At 31.5% G+C, this 26,615-nt stretch overlaps 1 protein-coding gene across 2 annotated transcripts in view; it reads right to left on the bottom strand.

Moving 5' to 3' along the window:
• Nucleotides 1-24,102, bottom strand: part of LOC143049785 (beta-1,4-N-acetylgalactosaminyltransferase bre-4-like) — a 30,870-nt gene extending 6,768 nt beyond the window's left edge. The window contains exons 1-4 of one of the 2 annotated variants that reach the window (XM_076223519.1): nt 23,954-24,102; nt 17,401-18,041; nt 5,801-6,033; nt 619-806 (exon numbers count right to left, since the gene is read on the bottom strand). In XM_076223519.1, the coding sequence (XP_076079634.1) occupies nt 619-806; nt 5,801-6,033; nt 17,401-17,839 (860 nt within the window). In that variant the 5' untranslated portion in view covers nt 17,840-18,041; nt 23,954-24,102. Of the gene's footprint in view, nt 1-618; nt 807-5,800; nt 6,034-17,400; nt 18,042-23,091; nt 23,258-23,953 lie in introns of those variants that run through there. The other variant, XM_076223518.1, reaches the window with a different exon arrangement.
• Between the last annotated feature and the right edge of the window lie 2,513 nt (nt 24,103-26,615).

Raw genomic sequence — 26,615 nt, 5'->3', positions numbered from 1 at the left:
AATCACTATATTCGGTCCTGCCTTTTTATGATTAGTTTATAATGCCTTTTTTAAAAAAATAAATTGTCATGCTGTCTTTTTCTTTTGCAAAGTGTCTTATCCTGCTTTTTTTTCTTTTTTTTTTTTTTAACTCAAAACCATATCCTGCCTACTTTTAACTTTCATCCTAGCTCCCCCCGTTTTGTGGTAATAAGCATTGTGTGTTAAATTCATAACATTTAATTGTGGACGTACTACTTAATGCAACCTACGGTGACGGAAAGGGCATAAGCATGTTTTTCTCATCGTATTCTCACTGTAAAGTAAAGTGTCTATCATCTAACTGTCAAACAGTTTCCCCAGAAGTCTTCCCAATATTATAAGTTATATGGTTTGCTACTGATCCCCTACGGATAGATGACGTCACCATGAACAGTAAATCTAGACATGAAGTCATGAACCCCCTATGAAATGTACTTAACCCCCTACAGATTTATAGGGTCACCACGTGACGGCGTTAAACCAATCACAACGTGATCATTGACCCTCGGTGCGATAGAATACCTTATATTTCTTACCGGTATTTAAATGTATCTACTCATTGACCCTCGGTGCGATAGAATACCTTATATTTCTTACCGGTATTTAAATTTATCTACTGCAACTGACATATGTCTTGGTTGTTTTGGACAGTTGTAAATATTTTTGTCGTTTTCTGGAATCAAGTCGACATCATGGAAGACAAAACATTGATAGTCGTGTATCTTCATTGCTTCTGCATACCCAATATTCATCAGCATGGCACGGTTAAATTTAGAACTTCCATTCTGAAACGTTACAAAAAAAGTAAAATGACAAGAATACTGAACTCCGAGGAAAATTCAAAACGGAAGGTCCCTACTTAAATGGCAAAATCAAAAGATAAAATACTTCAAACGAATGGATAACAACTGTCATATTTCTGACTTAGTACATGCATTTCCTTCTGTAGACAATGGTAGATTGAACCTGGTTTTATAGCAAGCCGTAACCTCTCACTTATATGACAGACGCATTAAATTCCATTATATTGACAACGATGCGTGAACAAAACAAATAGAAACAATAGGTAAAATGTCAAATGTATGATATGATTATGGGTTAAGATTTTCAAAACTATCGATATTTGCCCGACTCAGAATTTAAAATTCGATTTGATTGCTTTGTGTTTAACATCACTTTAAACACTATTGTGCTTTTTCTTGGCGGTTAGTTTATATTGGAGGAAATAATCCTAGTCAATTACGAATATATTTGAGTGTTATGTCACGTGTGCGCTTCGAACTCATAACCTCAAATTTAGGATAGTGAGTATTTACAGTTGTTAAAACTGTTAAGACCACTATTCCTACAAGGCACTCAAATTATTAGAATGTGTGAAAGTAAATTGTAACGATACAAGAGAAAGACAAGTAGATGAAACAAAAATCCATATATCGAAGGACACACAAAAAGATGGATAATAGGCGAATAATAAAATGAGTTGTGCTTGCTGAACGTCAAGTTGCAAGTATTTCATGCATATTCAGTACTATGAGATGGTTTTTTTTTGTAGTGTTGTTGTGTTGCTGTCTAGCTCGATCATGGTTACACCACATTTCTATTCATTTATAAAAAAAAAAACCAGAGGGACGTAAAACATTACACAGAAATTTTACATAAGATTGTTAATATCATTTTACAATTGTAATATTTTACAGATGTCGGCAAAACAAGTAAAATCTAGTAAGTCTCTTATTCAGAAACTCAAATTTTTAAATTCCAGGAAGTTTGAACAACGCTGACATGTGATTAAGATTTGACCCCTCGAGTGAAACAAATACATTGGACCTTGGTCATACCTAACACTCGATGATAATATTAGTAAAACATTAATAATCATGATTAATAGCCCACCAGGTTAACAAGACAACAATAATTATTAATGTATAAATACGTCATAATGTCCATCCATAACTCGCACCATTATTATGACATTTATGTAAATGATAGTAGATTTAGTGTAAATGTTATTACAGAAACCCAACAGCAAACGGTTGTTAAATTGAACACCCGGACGGCGCCGGTTTTCCTCGAGGGAGTTCGCATGTACAAGCTTGTCGTATAAAATAGAGGGCCCTACAATTCTAGGCAATATATAAATTATGTTAAAAAATACATTTTTGAGGGGTTCGTGTTGCTCTGTCCATAGTTTTTGATTTAGTGTATTGTAAGATAGAAACACAGGGTATAGAAGGACCTCCCCTTTAATTAAGGATGTACTTAGCCTAGGTGAGGTTAGGTGAAAATTAATAAATCAAGAATTTAAAATTGATACAATAAGCTAGTAGAGTATTCGCTTAGGATAAAAATGAGCTAAAAATATTGATAGGTCATGGACCTCCTTTTCGAGATATTTGAGATTTTAAATTTGGCGGGAAAAGGCTGACTCGGACTTTTACCTTATATTTGCCTTGATATTATTTGGGTCTCAAAACAAAAGAAAAAAAATCAAGAATCTTCCAAAATTTTGTTAAATGACCTTTCATGAGCTATTAAGTCTTATATGAAAAAAAGAATGGGTGTTATGGGGCAAAATATATTACCTTGTATTGTATGGAGAAACACCAAGGAGTCCGAACATTTGACATGAATTCCAAAACCTCACCTAAGTACATCCTTAAGCTGTGTGTGATGCATAAATACGTAACCACAGCTATATATAGAAACACTTAAGTTATAATTTGTGTAGGACGATGAAATACCATCCCTTCCTTCAATTTGCTAAATAGAGTTTTTGACAAAGTCTGCATTAAATATTTATATAATTTTTTCGTGGAGAGGGCTTACATAGGCTATGCCTGTTGCCCAATCCAATTTAATTTATTTGAATAAAATATTGTTTAAACTAAACTAAAACTAGTAAAACATATACTAGTATAGATGGATAAATGTGCACATATAGAAACTCGTAATTTAAAAAAAATAAAAGAAAACGAAATGTATAACATTGCTGATTTGATACTAGGAGCAACAATTATCACCAACAATGAATTCATCGAGGATTAGGGGTATGGGGGTTGGTATACTTTATAAGCGATCATATGAATTCATCGAGGATTAGGGGTATGGGGGTTGATATACTTTATAAGCGATCATATGAATTCATCGAGGATTAGGGGTATGGGGGTTGATATACTTTATAAGCGATCATATGAATTCATCGAGGATTAGGGGTATGGGGGTTGATATACTTTATAAGCGATCATATGGATAAAACTGAATCAGACATACGTGACAGAAACACGTTTGAAAAGTGCACACACGACAGTTTATTTGTTTTGTTGTTGCTGTTTGATATCTTTTTGTATTTTTAAATGCACGAAAATGGACGCCAACAAAGAGCAAACCATTGAAAATAATGTTAATTTAACAATTTATTCACACGAAGAGATCCAGTCTATAAATTATCTGTCCCATTAGACACACGGGATAATAACATTTACAACATTGGTAACATATGTTACCAGGACAATAAAAACATACCTTAAGGATGTCTGCTGCTCTAATTTAAAATAACAAGGATTTCATGTGGTTGCTTAAAATGAAAACAACTTTGATATTTAAACAAAATAAAGTAATAAAATCATTAGTCTCGTGTGTAGTTTTCAAAATACGAGACATTTAGAAAATGGCGGGAAAAGGGTTTTCTTCAGACTTTACTATTTGTTAACATTGGAATTGTTTTTTACCCTTTAAACCAAGAAAAAATAACAAGGATTTCATGCCGCCGGATCACTAAATCTGAAATGATCTATTGAACAGATTTATGAAGACAAAAGTGGGGTGTCGTGTAAAAAAAAATTTAATACATTTGGATGGATAAAACCTGAGAAAATCGAAAGTATGACAAGAATTCAAAAACATGACCAGCAGACATCCTTAAATCGCTATAAGTTGCATTTCATACTATTTTTACTATTTTTGTATGATTGAAACTATTTATTGAAGTGAATAAGGAAATTCATTTATTTCAGTATAATGTGATATTTAGGATGTATCTAGGATATTTTTTTAGAGTAGATGAAAGGGGTGGGGCGTAATTGCTGAAACCACTTGGTTTTTACGATTATATGTCTAGATGATGTATTGTCCAATCAAAGAGGGGACGTAGATTTTTTTTTGGGGGGGGGGGGGTCTCCCGTCAACTAATCTCCCTCTTGGATTCGCCACTGATTGTTAGTTAAGTTAGTTATTATTCCGTAAACATGTTTTTGTTTCGTTTACGACCTCTCTGTATATATATATATATATATATATATATATATATATATATATATATATATATATATATATATATATATATATATATATATATATATATATATGTATTACAGTTTGACAAAGTTTGTCATAATGCTTTTTAATTTGATGATATTTTAAAAATTAACACAGTACAATGATGCCCCACTTGCACTATCATTTTCTATCTTCAGTGGACCCGTTGACCAATAACTTTACCATGAAGTGGGACAGACGGACGGACGGACAAATGAACGAACGTACGCACAGGCCAGAAAACATAATGCTCCTCCACTATTGTAGATGGAGCATAAAACATGGATTAGATAAGTGTTAATTAACACCATTTTTGATAACTGTAAACTAATGGAAGTGAACTATTTGTCAATTAAGGAAGGACCATTTGATATTCTTGGAGAGCCAGGCGGATTTTATGCGGATTCAGTTTTCATTTTCTTATGTAACATACTTCGAAATTGGGAAAGGGGCTGGGGTCTTCGGTGATCTTTTCCACCTTTTATGGCTGTTTTACTCTTGTAATAATGTATATGATAAATTTCATTTACTCTTCAAATGCAAAAGAATTCAATACTTTATACTAGAATTTCAAAATAGGGAGTTTCGCTTGAAAATCAAATGCATTCAGTGACATGTTGAAGGGTGGTTGGTATGAAATGAAAAACTAAATGTCAGTCTTTTTATTTATGATTTGAATAAGGATAAACAATTTTTCACATAAAGAATTATCTCCGACAGGCTATCGATTAATAAAACCACCATTCATATTGTCTTATTTGTACAAAAAAATAATACCAAATTACGAGCCTTGAACGTGTCTACCAGCTGTTATTGATTTGCTTATTTTGTTTGGTATAGATATGACAACTGTTTATTTAAAATCTTACAAGGAAGGATGAATGAATAAGGAAATGCGTAATATATTTTGTAAATTTAAACAGAATTCTGTTAAATTTTTTGAATCCTGTTAGCCTTGTTATTATGTGATTGATTTTTAATGTTATTTACATATTTTGCATATAAGTGAATTTTCGTATTTTTCATTTTCTATGGCTGTAGTTGGGCGAAATTGTTTCGTGTGAAATTTATTTTTGTTTTGTTTACAATTATTATGTAAAATTGTATGACATATTATTAATGTCTTGGACAGTTTAACTACAAACAGCTCTTATCAGATTACCAGAGTCAGTAATCCTCTGTTCATCCCCCCCCAAAAAAAAAAAAATTATGATCTTCCCCCTCTCACTCTTTACCCTTCTGGAGCAACAAAGTTCATCATAATAGTTTGAATTAACTTCATACACATATCCAAAAAAAGAGGGTCCGGGGTTTGAAACTCCACTTTTTAGTTTTCAATTTTGTGATTTTAGATAAATGTTTTATGGTGTTCCGATGGTTTGGAACACTCCCAACCTTTTTTTAGAATAGCTAAATCCGTGCTTGAACTGAACGACGTATAGTTTTAAGTTATTGGATTACATACCTGTTCTACGACATAAATTCCATAATCTAACTCCTGTCTATAAAGTATTGGATGGATATTGTATAAAAATGTCCGGAGTTGACTTTCCCTATTCCTGTATGGAATGATAATGGCAACACGATGGCGTGGGTAACAGTCGGACGGCTTTCCCCTTCCTCCATCTTGAACCCAGGGATACAGTCTATCTAAGTCAGAGTAAGTTGGGGAGTCGGAATATGTTGCTAAAGCACCAACTGAAAAAGAAAAAAGAGTATTAGTAATTTTATGTTTGTTTTAATTGATCAGCATTTTTCAAAAAACAATGTCGAACAATACTTAAAAAACGATATTTACAGTATATTAACCTTTACCCGTTTCGATATATCCGTTCAATAGGCAACCAAGCTTCTGTCCAATTTCCGAAAATTCCATGAATGTTTAATATTGATTTTAAAAACTCTATTCACAGACTAAACCTATATGTTGACGCCGCCGACGCCGACAATTTTTTCTCACTGTTGCGAGATATTTTTGTTGCAGGCTCGACAAAACAACGTCAGATTAAAATTTGATGAATCAAGTTTAACTGTTAAAATATTTTACCTACAGTGGCAAATATTTCAATTTAACTTTAATTCTTTATGACATTTACATAAAAAGACACATTACTATATAAACAAGTCGGTATAATTATAAATCGTGCAGTAAAAGTATGTATGTTATTTATGAGTGTCTTGATGATTTTTCTTATTAAAGTTTAAGAAAGAAAAAACATTGATTAAAATAAACCATTTTTTCCTGGGTAGTGAATCACTCAAAACACTCAAACCCACACAAAAGTTTAACTAGTCGGTGACGTTCAAATACACACATCATAGATATCAGGCTTATTATTTTGTGCTCCAGGGGCCGTATGCATAAAACATCTTAACTTAAGTATTCCTTAAAATTAGATTTCACTAAGAATTTCCTTAGTTAAGTAAAATTCTTAAGCGGTATGCATACACTTAACTAACTTAAATAAAGGAATACTTAAATCGGAACCTTTCTCTAATTACCGTATGATACTAGCTCATCACATGTACTCAACCGTGTAAAAGTTTGTTATGATTATTTAAATTTATTGATCAATGCATGCTTTTATTTTAAAGAGCTGGGGTTAAATTGATATTGGTATGTAAAACAATTCAAAAGAACGTATAAATATAGTATAAATGATGAACAATAGGCGCATATAAGACAACGTTTTTTAAGGTTGATGTTTTTACGGATGAGCATTGGAAGAAAAATATTTCAGTAACCCAAATGAATAATCTTTAATCATCTTTTAAAGGGTGTAATATTTTTTGGATACAACAATATGTTTTAAACTATAACAAAACATGAGCAAGGTTTTAGTGGCGTAGCACAAGACTAAGGGTAACATTGTAAGCAAATCATTTTACAAAACATTTTTTTTTCAATAAAATGTTCACTAATTATAGTTCAGCTTATTATGCCCTGACATCTCCCTTTCCAGACCCCTTGTTTACATTTGCTTATGGTTTGAAAAAAATCTATGAGAAATTCACATTTTTATCACTTCCCTTTTACAACCAAAAAAAAGGGGGGGTAGAAATTTTTTCCAGGAAACCATATACAAACAAGGACATTTTTCAAAAGTCCTACATTCTTTACTGACACAAATTATGACAGTAAGTATATTCTCAACATCTTAACGTACTTAGCAATATTTTCGAAACCGCAATATATCTCATTGAATATATAATGAAATATAAAAAAAAATTTGATACGAGTAAGGTATCATACATATTTTATATGATCTTATATAAACTTCGAATTCCATGAGGTGTAGCAGTGGGGACTTTTGACTTCCGTAACAGTGATTCCATAAACAATCAACTTATTGTTTCAACAAAATGGAGGTCCATGTCCACCTCTCCCCTTTGTATGAAAGAAATCGACCTCTTGGTAGGTCTGAAAACTTTTCGATTTTGTCCCAGTAAGTGAAAAATGTTTAGTGTATGCCCTACTTCTTTAGAATAAAACTAAATTGAAAATTCAAATAATTCCCCCCCCCCCCCCCCCAAAAAAAAAACCCACACACACATGATATAAAAAATGTTTTTTTTGCGTGCCCTCTCTTCATTCCTTAATCACGCGCGGTGTATTTTTAAAATCTAAAAAACGTGCACGTACAGAGTAAACAAAAGAAAAATAGAACCATGAATAACATGAGTATAAAAACTGAGTTCTTTTCGGTATACACACGAGATATGGGAAATAGTATATAACTACCCACTGCTATCTCTTTATTTGTTGATTATACGTGATTTGAAGAAAATTACGATGATTGTTAATATTAAGCAATAAATATACGAACAATTAGTATTTTATTACTGATATAGTTATTAATCATATAACTGTAGGTAACCTATTAATGTTCTGCAAAAAACGCATACTTTCGATTGATTTTCAACTACGTTTGAAAATTTAAGGAAGCTCTATAGGTACCTTAGACTTAAGTGTTATCTTAGGCGTTTCCTTAGTATAAGGAGTTTTATGCATACCACTTAAGTTTTGTGGGCGTGACTTAAAACAACTAAGATTTTACTTAGGAAATACTTAGTTTAATATTTTTTATGCATACCACTTAGATAAAAAGGGCGGAGTTTCCTTAACTTAAGTGTTTACTAAGGAAAATCTTAACTTATGTAGCTTTATGCATACGGGCCCAGAACCGCATTGCCTAAAAAAACCTCGTCAATGACGCTCGAGTTTTTTTGGGGGGAGAATTTAGAACACAAATAGCATGCTTCATCACAACTTTCATGGACTAAAGCACCATTGTATAACATATAACCCTCCGTCCCCAAAGGAGGCCACTGCCTACAGACATGCATGTACATATGAAAATATTCCGGTTTGAAAAGTCCGACATTCATTCCCTATATTACATTGTTCCTTATTTTGACATGTATGTAACACTTTTTCCGTGTGAACAGGATACTGTGGTTCAAATTGTCTAGCAGTAGGTCTAAAAATAAATTTGTTTTTTACAATATTTTATGTGAATTAATAAACAAACTACAAGCTTATTTCAATATACAGTTACAACGAGTAGTCGCTTTCTATTGGCAGTGGCGGATCCAGAACTTTTTATAAGGGGTTTGAAGGGGGCGCTAACTGACCTAATGGGGGCAGCTCTAGTCATGCTTCAGTGATTCCCCTTTATAATCAACCATTTTTTCCCCCACGAAAAAGGGGAGGAGCTGTATACGCCTATGATTGTTTTTGTTTTCCTTATAAGAGTAAGATAAAATTCCAGACATGTGTAGACATTTCTCAGTTATCTTTTCATATATTAATAAATATGTTAAAAATGTTGAATGCATTTCAATCATAACGTTACATAATTTAAATTATAAAGAAGTTTTGAATTTTCCTGAGTGTCAACGGGTATTATTTTGCAGTTTCCATTATTTGTTTGTTTCTTTTGAGAAAAAAAATATAATCTTTTATATGAAATTGTAATTGCTTTATAGTTATAGTTTACCAATTTTCTATAACCAGCTTATATACGTGTAAATTCTGTGTTCATGCTCCTGTTCATGTATGTTTATTTACTCAGTAGTAGGGAAGATGCCAATGAGACAGCAACCGATTGAAAGACTTTTAAAAGGCATTTCAAAAGCAGACTGTTGTCTAGTACTGTTATTCATATTTGGCTGTAAAATGGTTTTCAGGTAAGAGGTAGCGGGGCTGGGTAAGCGCTCACAATAGGTCCCCATCACGTTCTTTTGGTGCCGGTCCATCATCACGAGCATCTTTCTGTCATATATGTGATTTTAATTCGGTAATTGCCGTGTTATAAAATACATATGACATACATTTTGTCATGTCGGTGCTTTCTTAAAGCTTTGTATATATATATTAAGATATTAATGTTGCTCAAATTGTTTAAAGGCTGGACCGGGATCTATAGTTGTTTAAATCATTTCCCATTGGACTGCGGTAGTGCATTTGGCTCAGAACCACAATTATCGCCCTTTAGTTTTGTAAAAGTACGAATAAAAAATTCGGTTGATGCCGTACCTATATCTATGAAAAGGAGAACACATGTTTTACCCGACATTTGCCGATAATGCGAATATTTGATTATATAACTTCTAGATTTATTTTCGTTTTACCTTTTGATTATTTTATGCCATTATTTTTTATTACATTAGGAATTTGTAAAAAAGAATATGTTAAAACGACGTAAACGGTGAAAAACCAATTAACAGTGTAAACAGAAAAATCTGATCATTTGTGATTTTAAAAGAGTGTGTTAGATTTCTAGTCCAGATTAAACTAAATTAGTTTCCAGATTTCACCGGTTTTAATTAATTTTTCATGCTGTTGTTTTTTGTTTTTTTTTTGTACATAACTTTGCATACTTAAAGACTCATGTTTTTTTTTGGTATTGCATTAATAATTTGTCAATGAGCATGTAGCTAGTGTGTAATAAATGACAATAAAAACATTTGATCTGTATAAAGTTAGTTCTTCTTTTAGAGTTAAAGCATATATGTTTTGACAATAACTATATTTCAAACCGGCAATTATTCTAGATAAAACGCTGGTAGTATTTTTTTTAAAATTGTTAAAGTTTAGTTTAAACATATTTATTAATAGTGGATTGGGAAACAAGTTATTGCAACTTATATTAATCCCTCTCCTCTTTGCGGGTGCTGCCTTGTAGCGGCATTAGCCTACTCTGCAAGGTCTCAAGAGATATCATGGCTCTCTCTTAACACGGGTCGTCCCCATAACTTACTTTAAACATATTTATTTATAGTGGATTGGGAAACAAGTTTTGAAACTGATATAACTCCCTTTCCACTTTGTGGTTGTGAGTGCTACCTTGTAGCGGCATTAGCATGCTTTTTTTTCGAAATCTATAAGGGTGTCTTTTACGTGCAAGAGATACGGCTCTCTCGTAACACGGGTTAGCCATTTATCGTCCCCTTATCGTCACCTTCCGACGGACTATCATCGTTTCTCAAGATCACACTCGAAAATGTTAACAAAAGGTAGTGAATTTTGGATGCCTCAGATAATTTATTCTATCTAAAATTCAATCGATAATAATCAACTCCAAAACACCACATTTTATACGGTTTCTCGAATTTATCAAATTGATATGCACGCCAATCAGTGTAAACTGATGAAAGGACCTCTATAATCAATAAATGAGCACTACAAAGGATTATTACAAAGTCAACTTAAATCATGCAAATATCAGTTAATATCGATTTCACTGTGCATTAATTTTGTAGTAACGGATTCACCATAGTATTGCACAGCTGCATATGACATAGTATATAACGTGGCATTTCATCTTTTTTTTTATTTACAAAAATTCAAAATAAAATTTATTTTAATGAAACAAACTGTTGTTTTAGTGTTTTTCAAAATTTTGTTTTATCATAACATTCCTTTTTTTTATATATATATATTTCAAACATTCATAACATTCCACCTCAACCCTTCCGGTATCCGCCACTAGTCTATTATATGTTTTACTATCCTCAACTTTTTGAGGAACGAACCACCTCGATATGTTCGGTTTTCAGCAGACAAATAAATAAATAAATTACGAAATTTACTCAACTGAAGTACACTTTTCATTAAATAAAATAACAAGTGGAAACGGATCTTAACTCGTTCAGCCTTACCAAGAAATGTAACGTCGTTTATGTTATTCATATTAAGAGTTGATTGCTCTTAGAATCCATTACCCTCTAACACTTATAATACTATTTATACTTGTATCATCTGATATTCTTCACGATAAATGCTTAAACGTTTGATATAAGTTCAAGCTTTTTTATTTATATACAGTGAAACCTGTCCAAACCGAACACCCACGGGACTTTGCGTTTTGTTCGGTTTTCACAGGTGTTCGGATTGTAGAGGTAGTTTACAATTCAACATAAATAGTTAAATCTTAACCAACACTGTTATGCAGTTTGTAAGCACTAATACTCTCTTATTTTTATATATGTATTCTTTAACTAAATCTGTTGTTGTTTGATTTTAATTTTTAATAAATTGATATTACCTAAAGGAGGTCTTTTTTTTTTAGAAACAAGTGTAGTAGGAAATATTCTTAGCTTTTTAGTTAACTTAAATATATGTTGTCATGGTATTGCGTCGTCTGTGCTTTTAAAAAATTATTTTACAAGTTGAAACCCTCCAACTACCCAAAAAGAAACCCACCAAAATAAAACAAATCCATAATTAAATAAACACTCCTTAATGTTTGACGCCATGTTTTTTTTTTTAAATAATTCTTGATAAACCATTTATCTTACCTTAAGTTAACAAAAGTACCGAGTGTATGTAATGATTAACGACATACATACATGTAGTTTGACTAAGTTTTAAGTAGCTTTACATATAAAACTAGAGGCTCTAAAGAGCCTGTGTCGCTCACCTTGGTCTATGTGAATATAAAACAAAGGAAGCAGATGGATTCATGACAAAATTGTGTTTTGGTGATGGTGATGTGTTTGTACGTCTTACTTTACTGAACATTCTTGCTGCTTACAGTTATCTCTATCTATAATGAACTTGGCCCAGTAGTTTCAGTTGAAAATGTTAGTAAAAATTTACAAATTTTATAAAAATTGTTAAAAATTGACTATAAAGGACGATAACTCCTTAGGGGGTCAATTGACCATTTCAGTTATGTTGACTTATTTGTAAATCTTACTTTCCTGTACATAAAGTTTATCTCTATCTATAATAATATTCAAGATAATAACCAAAAACAGTAGAATTTCCTCAAAATTACCAATTTAGGGGCAGCAACCCAACAACGGGTTGTCTGATTCATCTGAAAATTTCAGGGCAGATAGGTTTTGACCTGATTGACAATTTTACTCATGTCAGATTTGCTCTAAATGCTTTGGTTTTTGAGTTATAAGCCAAAAACTGCATTTTACCCCTATGTTTTATTTTTAGCCATGGCGGTCATCTTGGTTGGGTGGCCGGGTCACCGGACACGATTTTTAAAACTAGATACCCCAAAGATGATTGTGGCCAAGTTTGGATTAATTTGGCCCAGTAGTTTCAGAGGAGAAGATTTTTGTAAAAGATTACTAAGATTTACGAAACATGGTTAAAAATTTACTATAAAGGGCAATAACTCCTAAAGGGGTCAACTGACCATTTCGGTCATGTTGACTTATTTGTAAATCTTACTTTGCTGAACATTATTGCTGTTTACAGTTTATCTCTATCTATAATAATATTCAAGATAATAACCAAAAACAGTAGAATTTCCTTAAAATTACCAATTTAGGGGCAGCAACCCAACAACGGGTTGTTCAATTCAAAAAATTGGTTTTTGAGTTATAAGCCAAAATCTTCATTTTACCCCTATGTTCTATTTTTACCCATGGCGGCCATATTGGTTGGTTGGCCGGGTCACCTAATGATGATTGTGGTCAAGTTTGGTTAAATTTGGCCCAGTAGTTTCAGAGGAGAAGATTTTTGTAAAAGTTAACTACGCCGGACGACGGACGACGACAGACGACGGACGCCGGACGCCGGACGCCAAGTGAGCTAAAAATAAGTTTGTGTAGTTTGTTTGTGTTATTTTTTTTAAAGAAGATCTTCAAAGGACAGGCAAATTAGCACGCGGACGAACCACAAAGAACAATACACATCTTTGAGTAAAATATACCAACAAATATATTATTTATTCAAAACTGTTTTATCTAAATAGTACTAGAATAATTTATAACAAAACTTTTTTTTCAAATTTTAAGTAGCTTTACAATTTCAAATCTTTGGTTTGTAAAAAGTTTATGACTTATTTTTGTATTGTTATTTATTATATTTAAGATCATCAAAAGACCGGCATACCGGCACGCAGACGCAACACAAAGAAAAACACATATTAGAGCCCTTTAAATAGTAATGTGAAGTGAAATAATATATCAAACAATTATAGTATTGTATATTCCAAACTGTTATCATTCAAATAGTACCAGAATATTTTATAATAAAAATCTTTTTAATTTATGAATACTAAACATTCGATTTTTCCTTAAATTTTATGAAGAAGAACAATCTGTCTTTATCCTGTTTTATATAATAATTATTTTTGCCAATTTTATTCAGATATGTAGCCTTGATTGCATCTTGTTTGTCAGAATCCCTTTTTGAGAAAACAAAGGAAAACAAATATTTCAAATTACCTATACGATATTGACCACTATCTAAATAACAAATCAATGGTCACAGCTGTTAACCAAAAGATTATTTTAAATCAACGTCCTGTCCATGAACTGACATGGCCCAGTGTGAAGACTGTTTTTATGAATGAATGATATTATATACAATTATAGTACAAATTGCACTAAAAAATGAGAAAATAAAATGGGAAGTATACACGTTAAAAAACTTGATGTTTCAGCAGACTGATTCGACCATCTTATGGTAATATGCAATGTTGATATTCCCATTAATAAAGAAAAACTCCGAATAATTCAATTTCCAAAACCTTCTTCTCCCCTCCTATACAGTTATATTACTCTCCCAAACTAATTCATCATAGATACCAAGATTTAATATTGTATTTACGCTAGACGCACGTTTCGTCTACAAAAGACGCATTAGTGACGCTCGAATCCAAAAAAGCTAAAAAGGCCAAATAAAATAGGAAGTTAAAGAGCATTGAGGACCAAAATTCCTAAAAGTTTTGCCAATTACAGCTAAGGTAATCTATTTTCGAGGTAGAAAAACCTTAGTATTTCAAAAATTCAAAAGTTTTGTAAACAGTTATGCCTCGTTTACACGTACATTTAATTCGAATTCGAATCGACTTCGCTAATCGCGTTCACACACTCTTCTTTTTTAATTCGAATTGATTCGAATTGGCTAATTCGAATTAACTAATTCGCATTAGAAATACGTTTTGTTAATACGAATTAAGGAAGCACAATACAAAGATTTTTCATCCCCAATCAGACATCTTTAAACTGATGTAATTCCAATCATCCTTCTTTACATTTTATAAATGAGGTACCAAAAGAAAGAAGAAGGATTAATCTTTCAAATTGTGATAATTTCATTATGACATAATTATTACATAATTTAATTAGTTGCTATATTGTGATGTCCATACTTGAATGAATTTAACTTCTTTGTTATTCATAGCATCCCAAAATATTTTATAGATTCTTGCACAACACAGTTTGACCTCCAAAACCGTGTCTAAAAAAATCTTTGTATTGTACTACCTTAAAAGTTAACGTCGTTAGAACAGTAAAGCAGTTTGACGCGCAATTGTAATTCGAATTAGAATTGACGTTTGGACGTAAAACGTTTCGAATGCGAATTAAACTAGTTCGAATTAGTTAATGCGAATCGAATTCGAATTACGTGTGAACTCAGCATAAATTTATAAATATGTAAGTATTACTATGCCCGGTAAATATAGAAGTGCATATGCTAAATTTAGAGCAGGTGTTTCTCCGATTAAAATTGAAACTGGCAGATATGAAGGCATAGATGTAAATGAAAGGTTTTGTTTTAATTGTAGAAAAAAAAGACTTGAATATAATTGAAGATGAAAAACATATTTTAATAGAATGCCAGGAATATGCAGATTTGCGAACGATATTTTGTAACAGTGTATGTAATATAGAAAGTAGTTTTAGTAATTTAAGTAATGAGGAAAAGTTTTTATTTATGTTTCTTGATGATAGAGTTTGCTATTTTACAGCGAAAACCTGCCATGGAGTACTTTTTAAGAGAAAGTGTATTTTATACTCGTAATAAGTGTATATAATGTTGTTTGTTTTCATTTGTATAATTTGTTTTTTAATAGTATGGTGTTTTATGCTATGATATATATCGATATATGTTATAGATGTAATATAAATGTATTTTTATCTGTTTTTTTTACAGTCTCTCATAACTCTTTTTAGACGGTGGCTCTTTTATAAATTGATCTGTTAATATCATATTGTGTTTAATATCAAATGTTTTAAAGAGGCGGGACTCTAATAAATTATTTGTTTGTTTGTTTGTTTTATGACCATATCAATGATAATTCATGTCAGCACTTTTGTGCTGACTACTGGACTAGTGATACCCTCGGGGAATTTAAACTCCACCAGCAGTGGCATCGACCCAGTGGTTGTAAATTAAGCTTTCATGAATATATGTGGGACCAAAGCAGTCTATCAATTTATTTCAATTATTTATTAGTAAAAGCTCATAAAAGGTCAATAAACGTAACTTGTTATAAATTCAAAGTATAATTCAAAGTGTTTTAACAAAGAAGAGCATTTTGAAGTCCGGATTTGTAAGTGAATTACAATGAGTTAAGAAGTTACTTGCACGATCGTTTCAAAGGTAATTGATTTATCAGATTTGTTTGGCTATCAAATAAATAAAAATACTTTTTGTTTTAAGAATTTTAAAAGTTGTTGCCGCATCAAATTTATATTTGAGTCTTGTAAAATTTTAAAAACCTACCAGCAATGAATGTATAAAAGCAACATCAAGACTAAGGTGCAATTGTTCCCTGAAAATCCCATTTTTTTTTTTTTTTAATTTTGGATTAATCCATTTTGTTTTATACTGTTGAAAATCCCAGATTCAATTTGAAGTATTACTAAATTATGTTCGGATACATTATTTGTGTTTTATACCATAAATAATCATACGGATTAAAACAAAACAAAAAGAATCCCATAAATTTGGACTAACGTATGTATAATGGGTAAGAATTGTTTCATTCGAGAACAACAAACACCTTTCTTTGCTACACATGCAGTTTTAGTATTTCTTTTCACAATAACCAATGGTAAAATCACCAAACACAATGCAACGTTTTCATTACTAAAACGAAATCGCTTGGTCTTTATTTCGTTTCGTGTCATCAGCAATGATAAAGATTAATGCGTTAAATCTTAATCTAATTTTTTATGATAAAAGTACTAATTAGTGAGGTCAGACAAGCTTTTTAGAAAGCGTATACTCGTGGTCAAAATATGAGGAAAATATGGTTTCCGTTTTAACATAGACACTTATTGGATAAGGAAACTGCACATGAAGACAAGATCTAACATCCCTATTTTTGTCATTTCCTTTTCCTGTAAAGTACATGTTTTTGAATAAACATTTTTTTTAAAAACCTTCATTTAAGGTTTAAGCATTTGTTTAAAACGGTACATTACGCTGATAGAAAAGAACTCTTTATAAACGTCAGTACAATAAAAGCCCCTTTTTAGAACAGATTGTCAAGTTCCAAGCGGACGACATCTCATATTTTTATTAGTTGCTAAACTTTGTAGAATTTGAATGTTCAATTTCAGCTATTTTATTATAATTATTCATATATGGCCCTTATACAAGTAAACATGTAAAAGTGTACAAATATGTGATAGGAATGTAACGCCAATAGATACTAAAAAAATTACTTTGAATATGGAAATCTCTATTCTGAGAGTTGGATGGGAAAAGAAAAAAAAAAAGGAGAAGACAACTGTACTAAATGCAAGAAGTATAGAGATTATTCAAATTTGATAATCCGGGTCAGTTTCTGTAATCCTTACCGAGTTTTTCTGAAATTACTGGACACAACGGCAAACAATCTTCACCCGTCACATTTGTTACATTTTTACTGCACACATAAGTCACGTTGTTATCTGATTTTATCACTGACTGTGTTGACTGTTCTATATGAAATGATGCAGCACTTGGAGTTCCTTTTGGGATGCCTAATGTTGATGGTTGAAACTGAGCTAGGCGAGACGAACTCGAGTACAACTGTTCCGATACTTGTACCCATTTTGACATAAACGTGAAAGCTGCCTGTTGAATGGACAAATTGAACGCTATCTGAATCGTAATCAGAAACAGTAACACTAAGAACAAGGATTTAAACACTGATCCTTTTGTACAATGCCGTTCATTCGCATCCCCCATTCCATTTAACTTGTACGTGTGATCACTATTCAACGTAAGCAATATTTTTTCTTGATTTTGTTTCATCGGTTTGAAATTGAGTTGTTCTTTTCACGTCGGTCAAGATATACATGAAACTGATTAGTTCATCTATTCAATGTCGACATTGGTGATAAATTGATATAGTGGTTATTGGTATCTACTTTTCGATTTTTATTTTTTCCTGGATTATTGCAAGTAACACGTGTTGACAAATTTTAAATTCCCTGTTCTGTCCTTTTACGAAAAACTGAAAAAATAAATAAACAAATATTTATATAACAGTATATATTTGTTATGTTCTTTTCTGTCCTTTCAGTACGAAAAACTGGAAAAAAAATATATACTATTTTAACACACAAGGAATGCAGATGATATATAAACAATAATAAAAGCAGCTTGGGAAAATATGAGCGATTAGATAATTTCTTTAGAGAATTTGAATTGTCTTCTGGGTTGTAGTGGTGGGAGGGGTATCCCGGAATTGGAGAACTAACCATCTTAGTCACCAGGAGATTGTCTGTGAAGTTCTACAAGTACTGGGTTGTTTTATCACTCATCATTGTTTTGCATGTCCCTACTCCGCTACAAAATGTAGGACAAACTGATTTACCCATGTTCGTCCGCCCGTCTGTCCAACGTGGTTTGTCTAGCTAACTCATCCTTCAGATTAACGCTATAACTGTTATATCATACACAAATTACAACAGGCACGGACCCAGCTATTTTAAAAAGGGGGTTCTAACCACTGTAATACCATGAAACGTTCACAGTTATCGAAAAAAGGGTGGGGTATAACCATCGAAAAAAGGGTGGGGTATAACCCCCGGAACATCTCCTGGATCCGTCAACGGACTGATGTTAAATTTTGTTATTTTTAAGCCCGCGTGATAAAATAACATTTTGATTTTGATTTTGCCAAGCAGAGTTTTGTATTCATACTATATATATTTTTTGATTGAGTTAAGTCTGCCAATTGATATTTTATCGTATGTTTTTCTGTGTTGTGATGTTATGCTATTGTTTCGGAAAAGGGGAGAAGGTTTGGATCCATTAAAACGTTTAATCCCGCTGCAAATGTTTGCACCTGTCCTAAGTCAGGAATCTGATGTACAGTAGTTGTCGTTTGTTTATGTAATATATACGTGTTTCTCGTTTCTCGTTTTGTTTATATAGATTAGACCGTTGGTTTTCCCGTTTGAATGGTTTTATACTAGTAATTTTGGGGCCCTTTATAGCTTGTTGTTCGGTGTGAGCCAAGGCTCCGTATTGAAGGCCGTACTTTAACCTATAATGGTTTACTTTTTTAAATTGTTATTTGGATGGAGAGTTGTCTCATTGGCACTCACACCACATCTGCCTTTATCTATATAATTTTAATTTAATATCATGTTAACCTTGCGAATGTGTTTAAAAGTTTGAAAGGAGCAACAGAAACAGTAATAAATTGTCCTACAGTATTGAAAAAAATATAAACTATGCCGGGCAATCAATTGTCCTACAGTATGGAATAAATTATAACTATGACGGGCAATCAAATGTGTCTTACACAACCATCTCAGGTTGTCTTTCAACATCTCTGTTACACCAAATCTATTTTACGGAACTATATAATTGGTGACTATGTTTATGTTCAATGTTTGTTACTTTTTAGTTGCAGTTGGTGGTTTTTTTAGTTCTATATTTTCATTTCTTTATTTTAAAAAAAAAAATTTGGATTATTTTTATCTAACTCTTTGGTTATTTAACCCTTTCTTGACCCATGGTATAAACAAATTACTTGGGCTATTCAACCCTTTATTGGCCCATTTTATAATTTTTTTTTAATCAACATGTGGTTGCCGATGAACTCACAACAGGATTGGATTAGCTTAAAGGTCAGAACCTTTATCAGCTCGCTGGTTGAATCGAAGTGTTAAATAAATTGAAAACAAATGCACTCGAAGGGGATTTGTATTTATCAAAAAAGGACATTTATATGATTATCATCTGTAACAGTAAATTTGGTCCGGTAGTAAAATTTGTCCGCCAGACATTTTATCCTAGTTAATCAAGTCCATGTCCATGATTTTACTAGGAATATAAGTCCTAGGACAAATGTTCCTAGGAAAATAAGTCCATAGCTAGTAAAATATGTCTGGCACTTATTTTCCTAGGAAAAATTGTCACAAGACTTGTTTTTCTAATAGTTTTATTACGTTATAAAAACAGTCAAAATAGAAAAAAAAATATTATATGATAAAACACATGGACATTTTTACCTAGGAATACTCATGACATGGACATGATTTCCTTGGAAAATAAGTCTGGGAACATAAATTATATTTAAAAAATTGATACACAACTCTTTAACAATTTTAAAATATAACATTTATATTCACCTTTTAAAATCAAGGGCATGAACATTTTAACCAAGACCTATTATTAATGACATGGACATGATTTCCTAGGAAAATTAGTCTGGAGACAAATTTTATTAAAAATATTGATACACAACTCTTTCGTTTTGTCTTTAACAATTTTAAAACATCCATTTATATTCACCTTTTAAAATTAAGGAAATGGACATTCTAACCAACTAAAAAAAAGGCCTAGGACTATTAATGACATGGTCATGATTTCCTAGCAAAATTAGTCAGCTGGGGACATAAATTTTATTAAAAATATAACTATGCAACTCTTAAAACATTACTAAAACATAACATGAAACATAAAATTTCCATGGTTTAAATTATTTGAATTTATTATAGGACTATAGGACATGATTACCTAGGAAAATTAGTCTGGGGACATATAGATCTATTACTAACATCGGACTAAATCTACTAGTAAATTCTGTAACCATGGACTTTTTATACTAGTAATATTTGTCCAGGACAAATTTATCACTTACACATTTCTACTCTAGGTGCGAATCCAGGATTTGATGCTTATTGTGGTAAGGGGACGGGGCTCATGAGAATTGTGAGTTAGAATACCATATTTTGATTTTTTTTAAAAGCTGTAGTTTTACCTAATCAAAATGTGTTTTTTTGGCACCATAAGACCCATTTTTAATGAAAAAAAATTGTATTCGAAAATTGACCAATATCGTATTTCAAATAATTTTCTAATTCAAATTATGAAGTTTATATTAGGGGCGTTTAGAGTTCTGAACAGTTAATAAGTGAGTGTTCAACAAACAGATGACTTTTGATCTTATTTAAAAAATGATAACTTTATCTTGTGTGAATTTTACACAACCAATAACACTCCTCTTATTGATATAGAAAACTGTCTTTGATTTCTTGTCAATATTGTTTCTGTTATCGTTGTGTAAACGAGATAGCAGTCTTACTTAGGATAGGGGCGCTTAAGATAATGAAAAAATGGAAGACCCATGCATATACTTATTCATAAATACTAAGGAGAAATGTCATGAAATTAAAAAAAAGACTGTTTAATAGACCTGAAAAAATGCAAGGTTTTTTTTATCGACCTTTCAGTGCACGTAAAAGACTTATTGGTTCAATAACAATTAATCATTTCAACATGTTGCCGTATAATCATTAATGTTATCGAATTATCCATTTTTGTTAATAAAATACCGAAAAAATGTTCAAATGGTCGAAGGTAAAGAATCTGAATGAAAAAACTTTAATGTATTATAAAAGTTCGACCAATTTTTTATAATTGAAAAAATCCTTAATAAACTGAGAAAAAATACCTGCAATGGCGAAATGAATTTAGTTTGAGATAAAGAGCTGTCTACAGGACAAAAGTTCTCTTTGTTTTATAATTTAATTTTCTGATTTGTATTCCCCAAACTTTTTTTAAAATATGTTTAAAAATGTATATTCGTTATTTGTCACAGTCTGGTGTCATGGTCATTATGTTTTTGTACATTTTATATTTTACAAATTTACAAATATTTACAAATATTTATTAGCACGTCAAACTCATCAACAATAAATGGTTAAGGCTCATGGTATATGAATTACATAGTTGGTCAAACATAATAAGTATTGCAAATAATGACTATATTGATATGTAATATTATAATTATAAACAATGATTATGAATTAGACATATTGACAATTTTATAAAGTTTGTTCTGCTTTACGCAGGTTCAAACTGTCTGAGATGAAAGAGGAAGTCAATTTTATTTTATATGATTAAAAGTATTACATTAATCAAACTTGTGTGTGTCCTTTTATCGACAGACCACATCTTGATTGTTTCAATAAACAAAATGTGTACATTCTAAGGAAATGTATAATATATTTGTACTATAACCCAAGAAACAGGAAGGAAAACTTAATTTGTTAAGCTTTTATTCTGTTCATAGCGAGTAGAAAGAAATTTTGTATTTTCCGAAAATTTACGTATATGCATTGTGATTATCATGCAACTCTACTTCAACCAGAGACGAAAACAGATTGTGTGTTATTTTTCTCTGCATCCCGTCTGTTGTTTGATTGTTACAGAAATTGAAACTACTTAAACGCGGACCGCAAAGAAGACACCCCAAACAAACTGCATTTTTTTCCTTATAAGCTGTTCCTGGTCTTAAATGTTTTCCCAGGTCCATGTGCAATGATATCTAATATGATCAATACTAAACAATTGACAAATCTTTCAAAATTTACCTTACCCTTTCAAACTGCAGCTTTGTGATTATAATTTTATGACATGTTAAGAAAAAAGCCAAAAAATTATAAGGACCTCAAAGAATGCATTTTGAGCTGTAATACTATATTATATGAATTAGAGTTAAGAATGAAAGTTAAGTTTTGGAAATAGTCCTAGTGTGAAATAAATTTAGGGGCAAATGGCCCTTCGCCTTTGTTATAATTTTGGCAAATATAAAAAAGAAGATGTGGTATGATTGCCAATGAGACAACTATGATGATCCACAAAAGACCAAAATGACACAGACATTAACAACTCAGTATAGGTCCAAAAAAACCTAACTGTAAAAATATAAGGGCATACACTACAGGCACGGGGACACATTATACTGAATCCACACAGCACGAGTAACAAACCCTGCAGAAAATATAAAAAAGAAGATGTGGTATGATTGCCCATGAGACAACTATCTTTTGAAAGTCATTTCAAGTTTCCTGTGTTCCGTAGGCTAATCCTTAAATGCTATTTGTTCTGTAAATGTCTCAAATACTAGTAAAATAAGAAGTTTTAGATATCATGCAATAACACGATTTGTTCCTATAAAAATGTTAAAACAAGTAATGTCCATGTTGTCTTGTTTAAACGTAAATTAAGAGTCGTTAGAATAAACAAAATGATTTATTACTTACATCATATTAATTTCATTATACGTCCATTTTAGGAAAAAAATGTTGTGTATTTCGTTGTAAACCGGGACCAAACGTTACGTGTATATCCGTGACATAAGAGTCAGTTTCGAAAAGCCTCATATTCGATCACACCATCTTATTCATATCCACGTTTGTAAGCTGTCGTAATACTATATATTTGACAAGTCATGCACCTCATAAAAATTAACAAGATGACAACGTTCACCTATAACTTTGACATGAGCTGGTATAATGACCAATTGTTTTTCTCAAATATAACAACGTGTTTGTAAATGTTTCTAGGCAATATATTTCGATTGATTTTCGAAGATTTTATTCAATATCCTACGAAATCTGCATAAATCAAATACTAAACCGATTTGTGAAGTCTTGAAGCGCACCGATTTATTTTTTCTAGGAAAATATTATGCATGTGATAAACGTATAGCGGAAACGAATATTTTATTGGTTTCAAATCCAAAATTGCAGAAATTTTACTAAAATTTTACAATAGTATTAAGGTAAACATGAATTAACCCACAAGTACAGTCATATATATATCAATCAACATTTATATACGTATAATTAAAAAAAAAGAGACCTACATGTACGTAAGAACTAAATAAAAGTAAGTAGTGACTAAAACTGGATTTTAACTAAAATTTGACAATAGTTATTAGGTAAACATGACTTAACCCACATGTACAGTCGTATATATCAATCAACACTTCTATTACATATCTATATACATGTAGAAAAATACGCATACATATAATTAAAAAAGAGACGTAAAAACTAAATAACAAAAGTAAATAGTGACAAAAACTGGATTTTTTTTAACCTTAACAAAAACCTGCCTTACCTTGTCTGTCTCATACACCTGACATAGCTAGGTTGTCCTACAGATAACAGACCTTTCTGATAACACATGAAGATAACGAAAATCCGGAAATCAGGTATTGGTTTTAATATGGAAGTTTATTATTAAATCTCTCCATATGTTAAGTTTGAGATTTGTTTTACGAAAACACCACACTACTTCGTAAATACATAGAAATTTTGTCATATTTCTCATTATAATACAACAATGTACAGATGAACGCCCGGGGCATATAGACTTAGTTCCGTTTTCATTTGTTATTATGTGTTTTACATATTCCGAATGTGTATATAAACGGGATGACGATTTCAGGCTAGCATAAACCAGCAGGTTTGGCGAGCATCGAATAAGAGTTCTAAAACCAGCAAACCAGTGTCATTTAATTTAAAATTTACAACACTGTATTTGCTAAGCTCTTGGACAGAACTTGGAGAGAAAGAGTCCGACTTCATTAATGTGTAATTTAATCATGTCAACACTCAAGGTATACATTAAGCTCCGTCAAACTCTCTTCCAGGATGTTGACCGCTGGGGGCCCTGTGACCCTGCCTCGATGAGGTTGGGGCGTACACTTAAAAATGGCATATGTGCGTCACTGGTAAAGAACTCCATACCTTCTCATGACTGGCATTTTTATCTTCTATGAGTTGGTCATCAGTTAATTGTGTTGGATGCATACACACAACTCTAGGGGTTCAAATGTAAAAAAAAAAGAGGGGTGAAATAATTACAGTCGTTGTCTGACAGTTGAACAAAACTTTCATCAAAATTTGAGAGGTTGTGTATAAGTATGAAAGTTAGTTTAACAGCTTTGACCTCATATATATATATATATATATATATATATATATATATATATATATATATATATATATATATATATATATATATATATATATATATATATATATAAGAAAATTATTAAAAGATAAAAACGGTTTCAATGCATCACTTTTTTACTAGTACTTTCATTGCTTCCGCAGATCTTCAGGTAATGTGACTTGTATATAAATAATATATATATATATATAACGAATTGTTTACTTTTACAAATTGTGACTTGGATGGAGAGTTGCCTCATCGGCACCGTCATACTACATCTTCTTGTACCTATTTTGGAAAAACTCTTGCAGTTTTTTAAGAGGTAGCAATAAAACAAATGGAAAATTGAAGAAACAATTATAATTTGGTATCCTCTAACGTGTGTATATATATATAGGAGTGTCATAATTTTTTTTGCACCCCTCCTTTTTCCACCTTTAATGACTTGCGTCGGGTATTTAACGTTGTGCACAGCCCCAATCCTATACAGTCCAGTCAAACTAAGATTTTATAACCTCAAACTAATTGCAACAGAAAATGTTTTAGTTCTAATCTAAAGCATTATGCCCTTTGTATACACAGAAAAAGTCCCATAAAATCTAAGTTGAGGAAAACTCAAAATCAGCATTTTTAGTTTCCTATAGATATTAACATTGGAAGGGGAGATAACTCCGCAAAAATGAGTCCTTTTTTGGTCAGTTTTTGGTTGAATTTCTTGAAATTTATGTATAATACGATACTTTGATGGGGTTACAAGCTTGTATTTGACTAACTTATATAATCTTCAACTCATGAAATGTACAAAACCGAAGTGTTATGGGTAGTTTTATTTTTTTGTGCATTTTTCATTAAAGAAATTGCAAATTTGAAGCTTTGTGACCATTTTGAAAATATAATATGAAAATTTTGTATTGTTTACATCTGTGTATTATATTCTTTCAGCATCTTACTTTTCTAAAGAAACTTTAAACCACAAAAAGAAGAATACATGCTTAATTATTTTTATCAAATTTGAGATTCTTTATCTGACATGTTGAAAAATTCAATAAATGGTCAACTAATGAAAATCTAGATTATAGCTTGACAAAAGATAAGAAAACACCTTTAGCGTTGTTTGTTATACTCTAAAGACCGTTAAAAAATCAAGAATCAATGCATTCTGATGAATGGAAGCGGTAAAGTTATAATTTGGTATCAATTTTTAGTGATACTAGAACACACCTGCGAAATCGCGGGCATTCAGACCGTAGTTTAAAGTATGTAAAGTGTTGTTGGAAGAATTTTGTAAAATATTGAATGACTGGAGAATTTCAGCAAATGTATTATAAGTCATAGGTTATTGGGGACAGGAAAATGTTTTTTTTATCCCTCCTTCTTCATTTCCAAAATTCCCAATTTTTGGTTTTCTATCAATTTCAATATTAACATACATTTAGTATGTTATGAACATTTAAGAGCCATTCTCTGTAAGGACCAAAATTAGTGTTTACACTTATGTCACAGATTTTTACGATTCTCTGTATACAAACTACATAACCAATATACTTTACAACTGAAACTTTAGAAATTGGTTTTTGTCTTTGTTACTATGGAAATGGAGTCCATTTTGTTTTGGGCTTTTTTTTTCAATGAAAATTCTAAAATTTACCCTTAAAACCCCAACTTATTTCACCAAAATGCTGACATAAAATGATGCAGACAATTATCACATATAAAAGCTGTTCTCTTTACCTTTCTAAAAATGTATCACACAGTTGGCTGACAATATTATAAATATGCATATTTTTTATTGGAGAAGGGGGTGCTTTTGACATCTGAAAGA

The sequence above is a fragment of the Mytilus galloprovincialis genome, chromosome 10, assembly GCF_965363235.1.
Source record: "Mytilus galloprovincialis chromosome 10, xbMytGall1.hap1.1, whole genome shotgun sequence".
NCBI lineage: Eukaryota > Metazoa > Mollusca > Bivalvia > Mytilida > Mytilidae > Mytilus > Mytilus galloprovincialis.
This window is presented reverse-complemented; position numbering and strand designations above follow the sequence as displayed.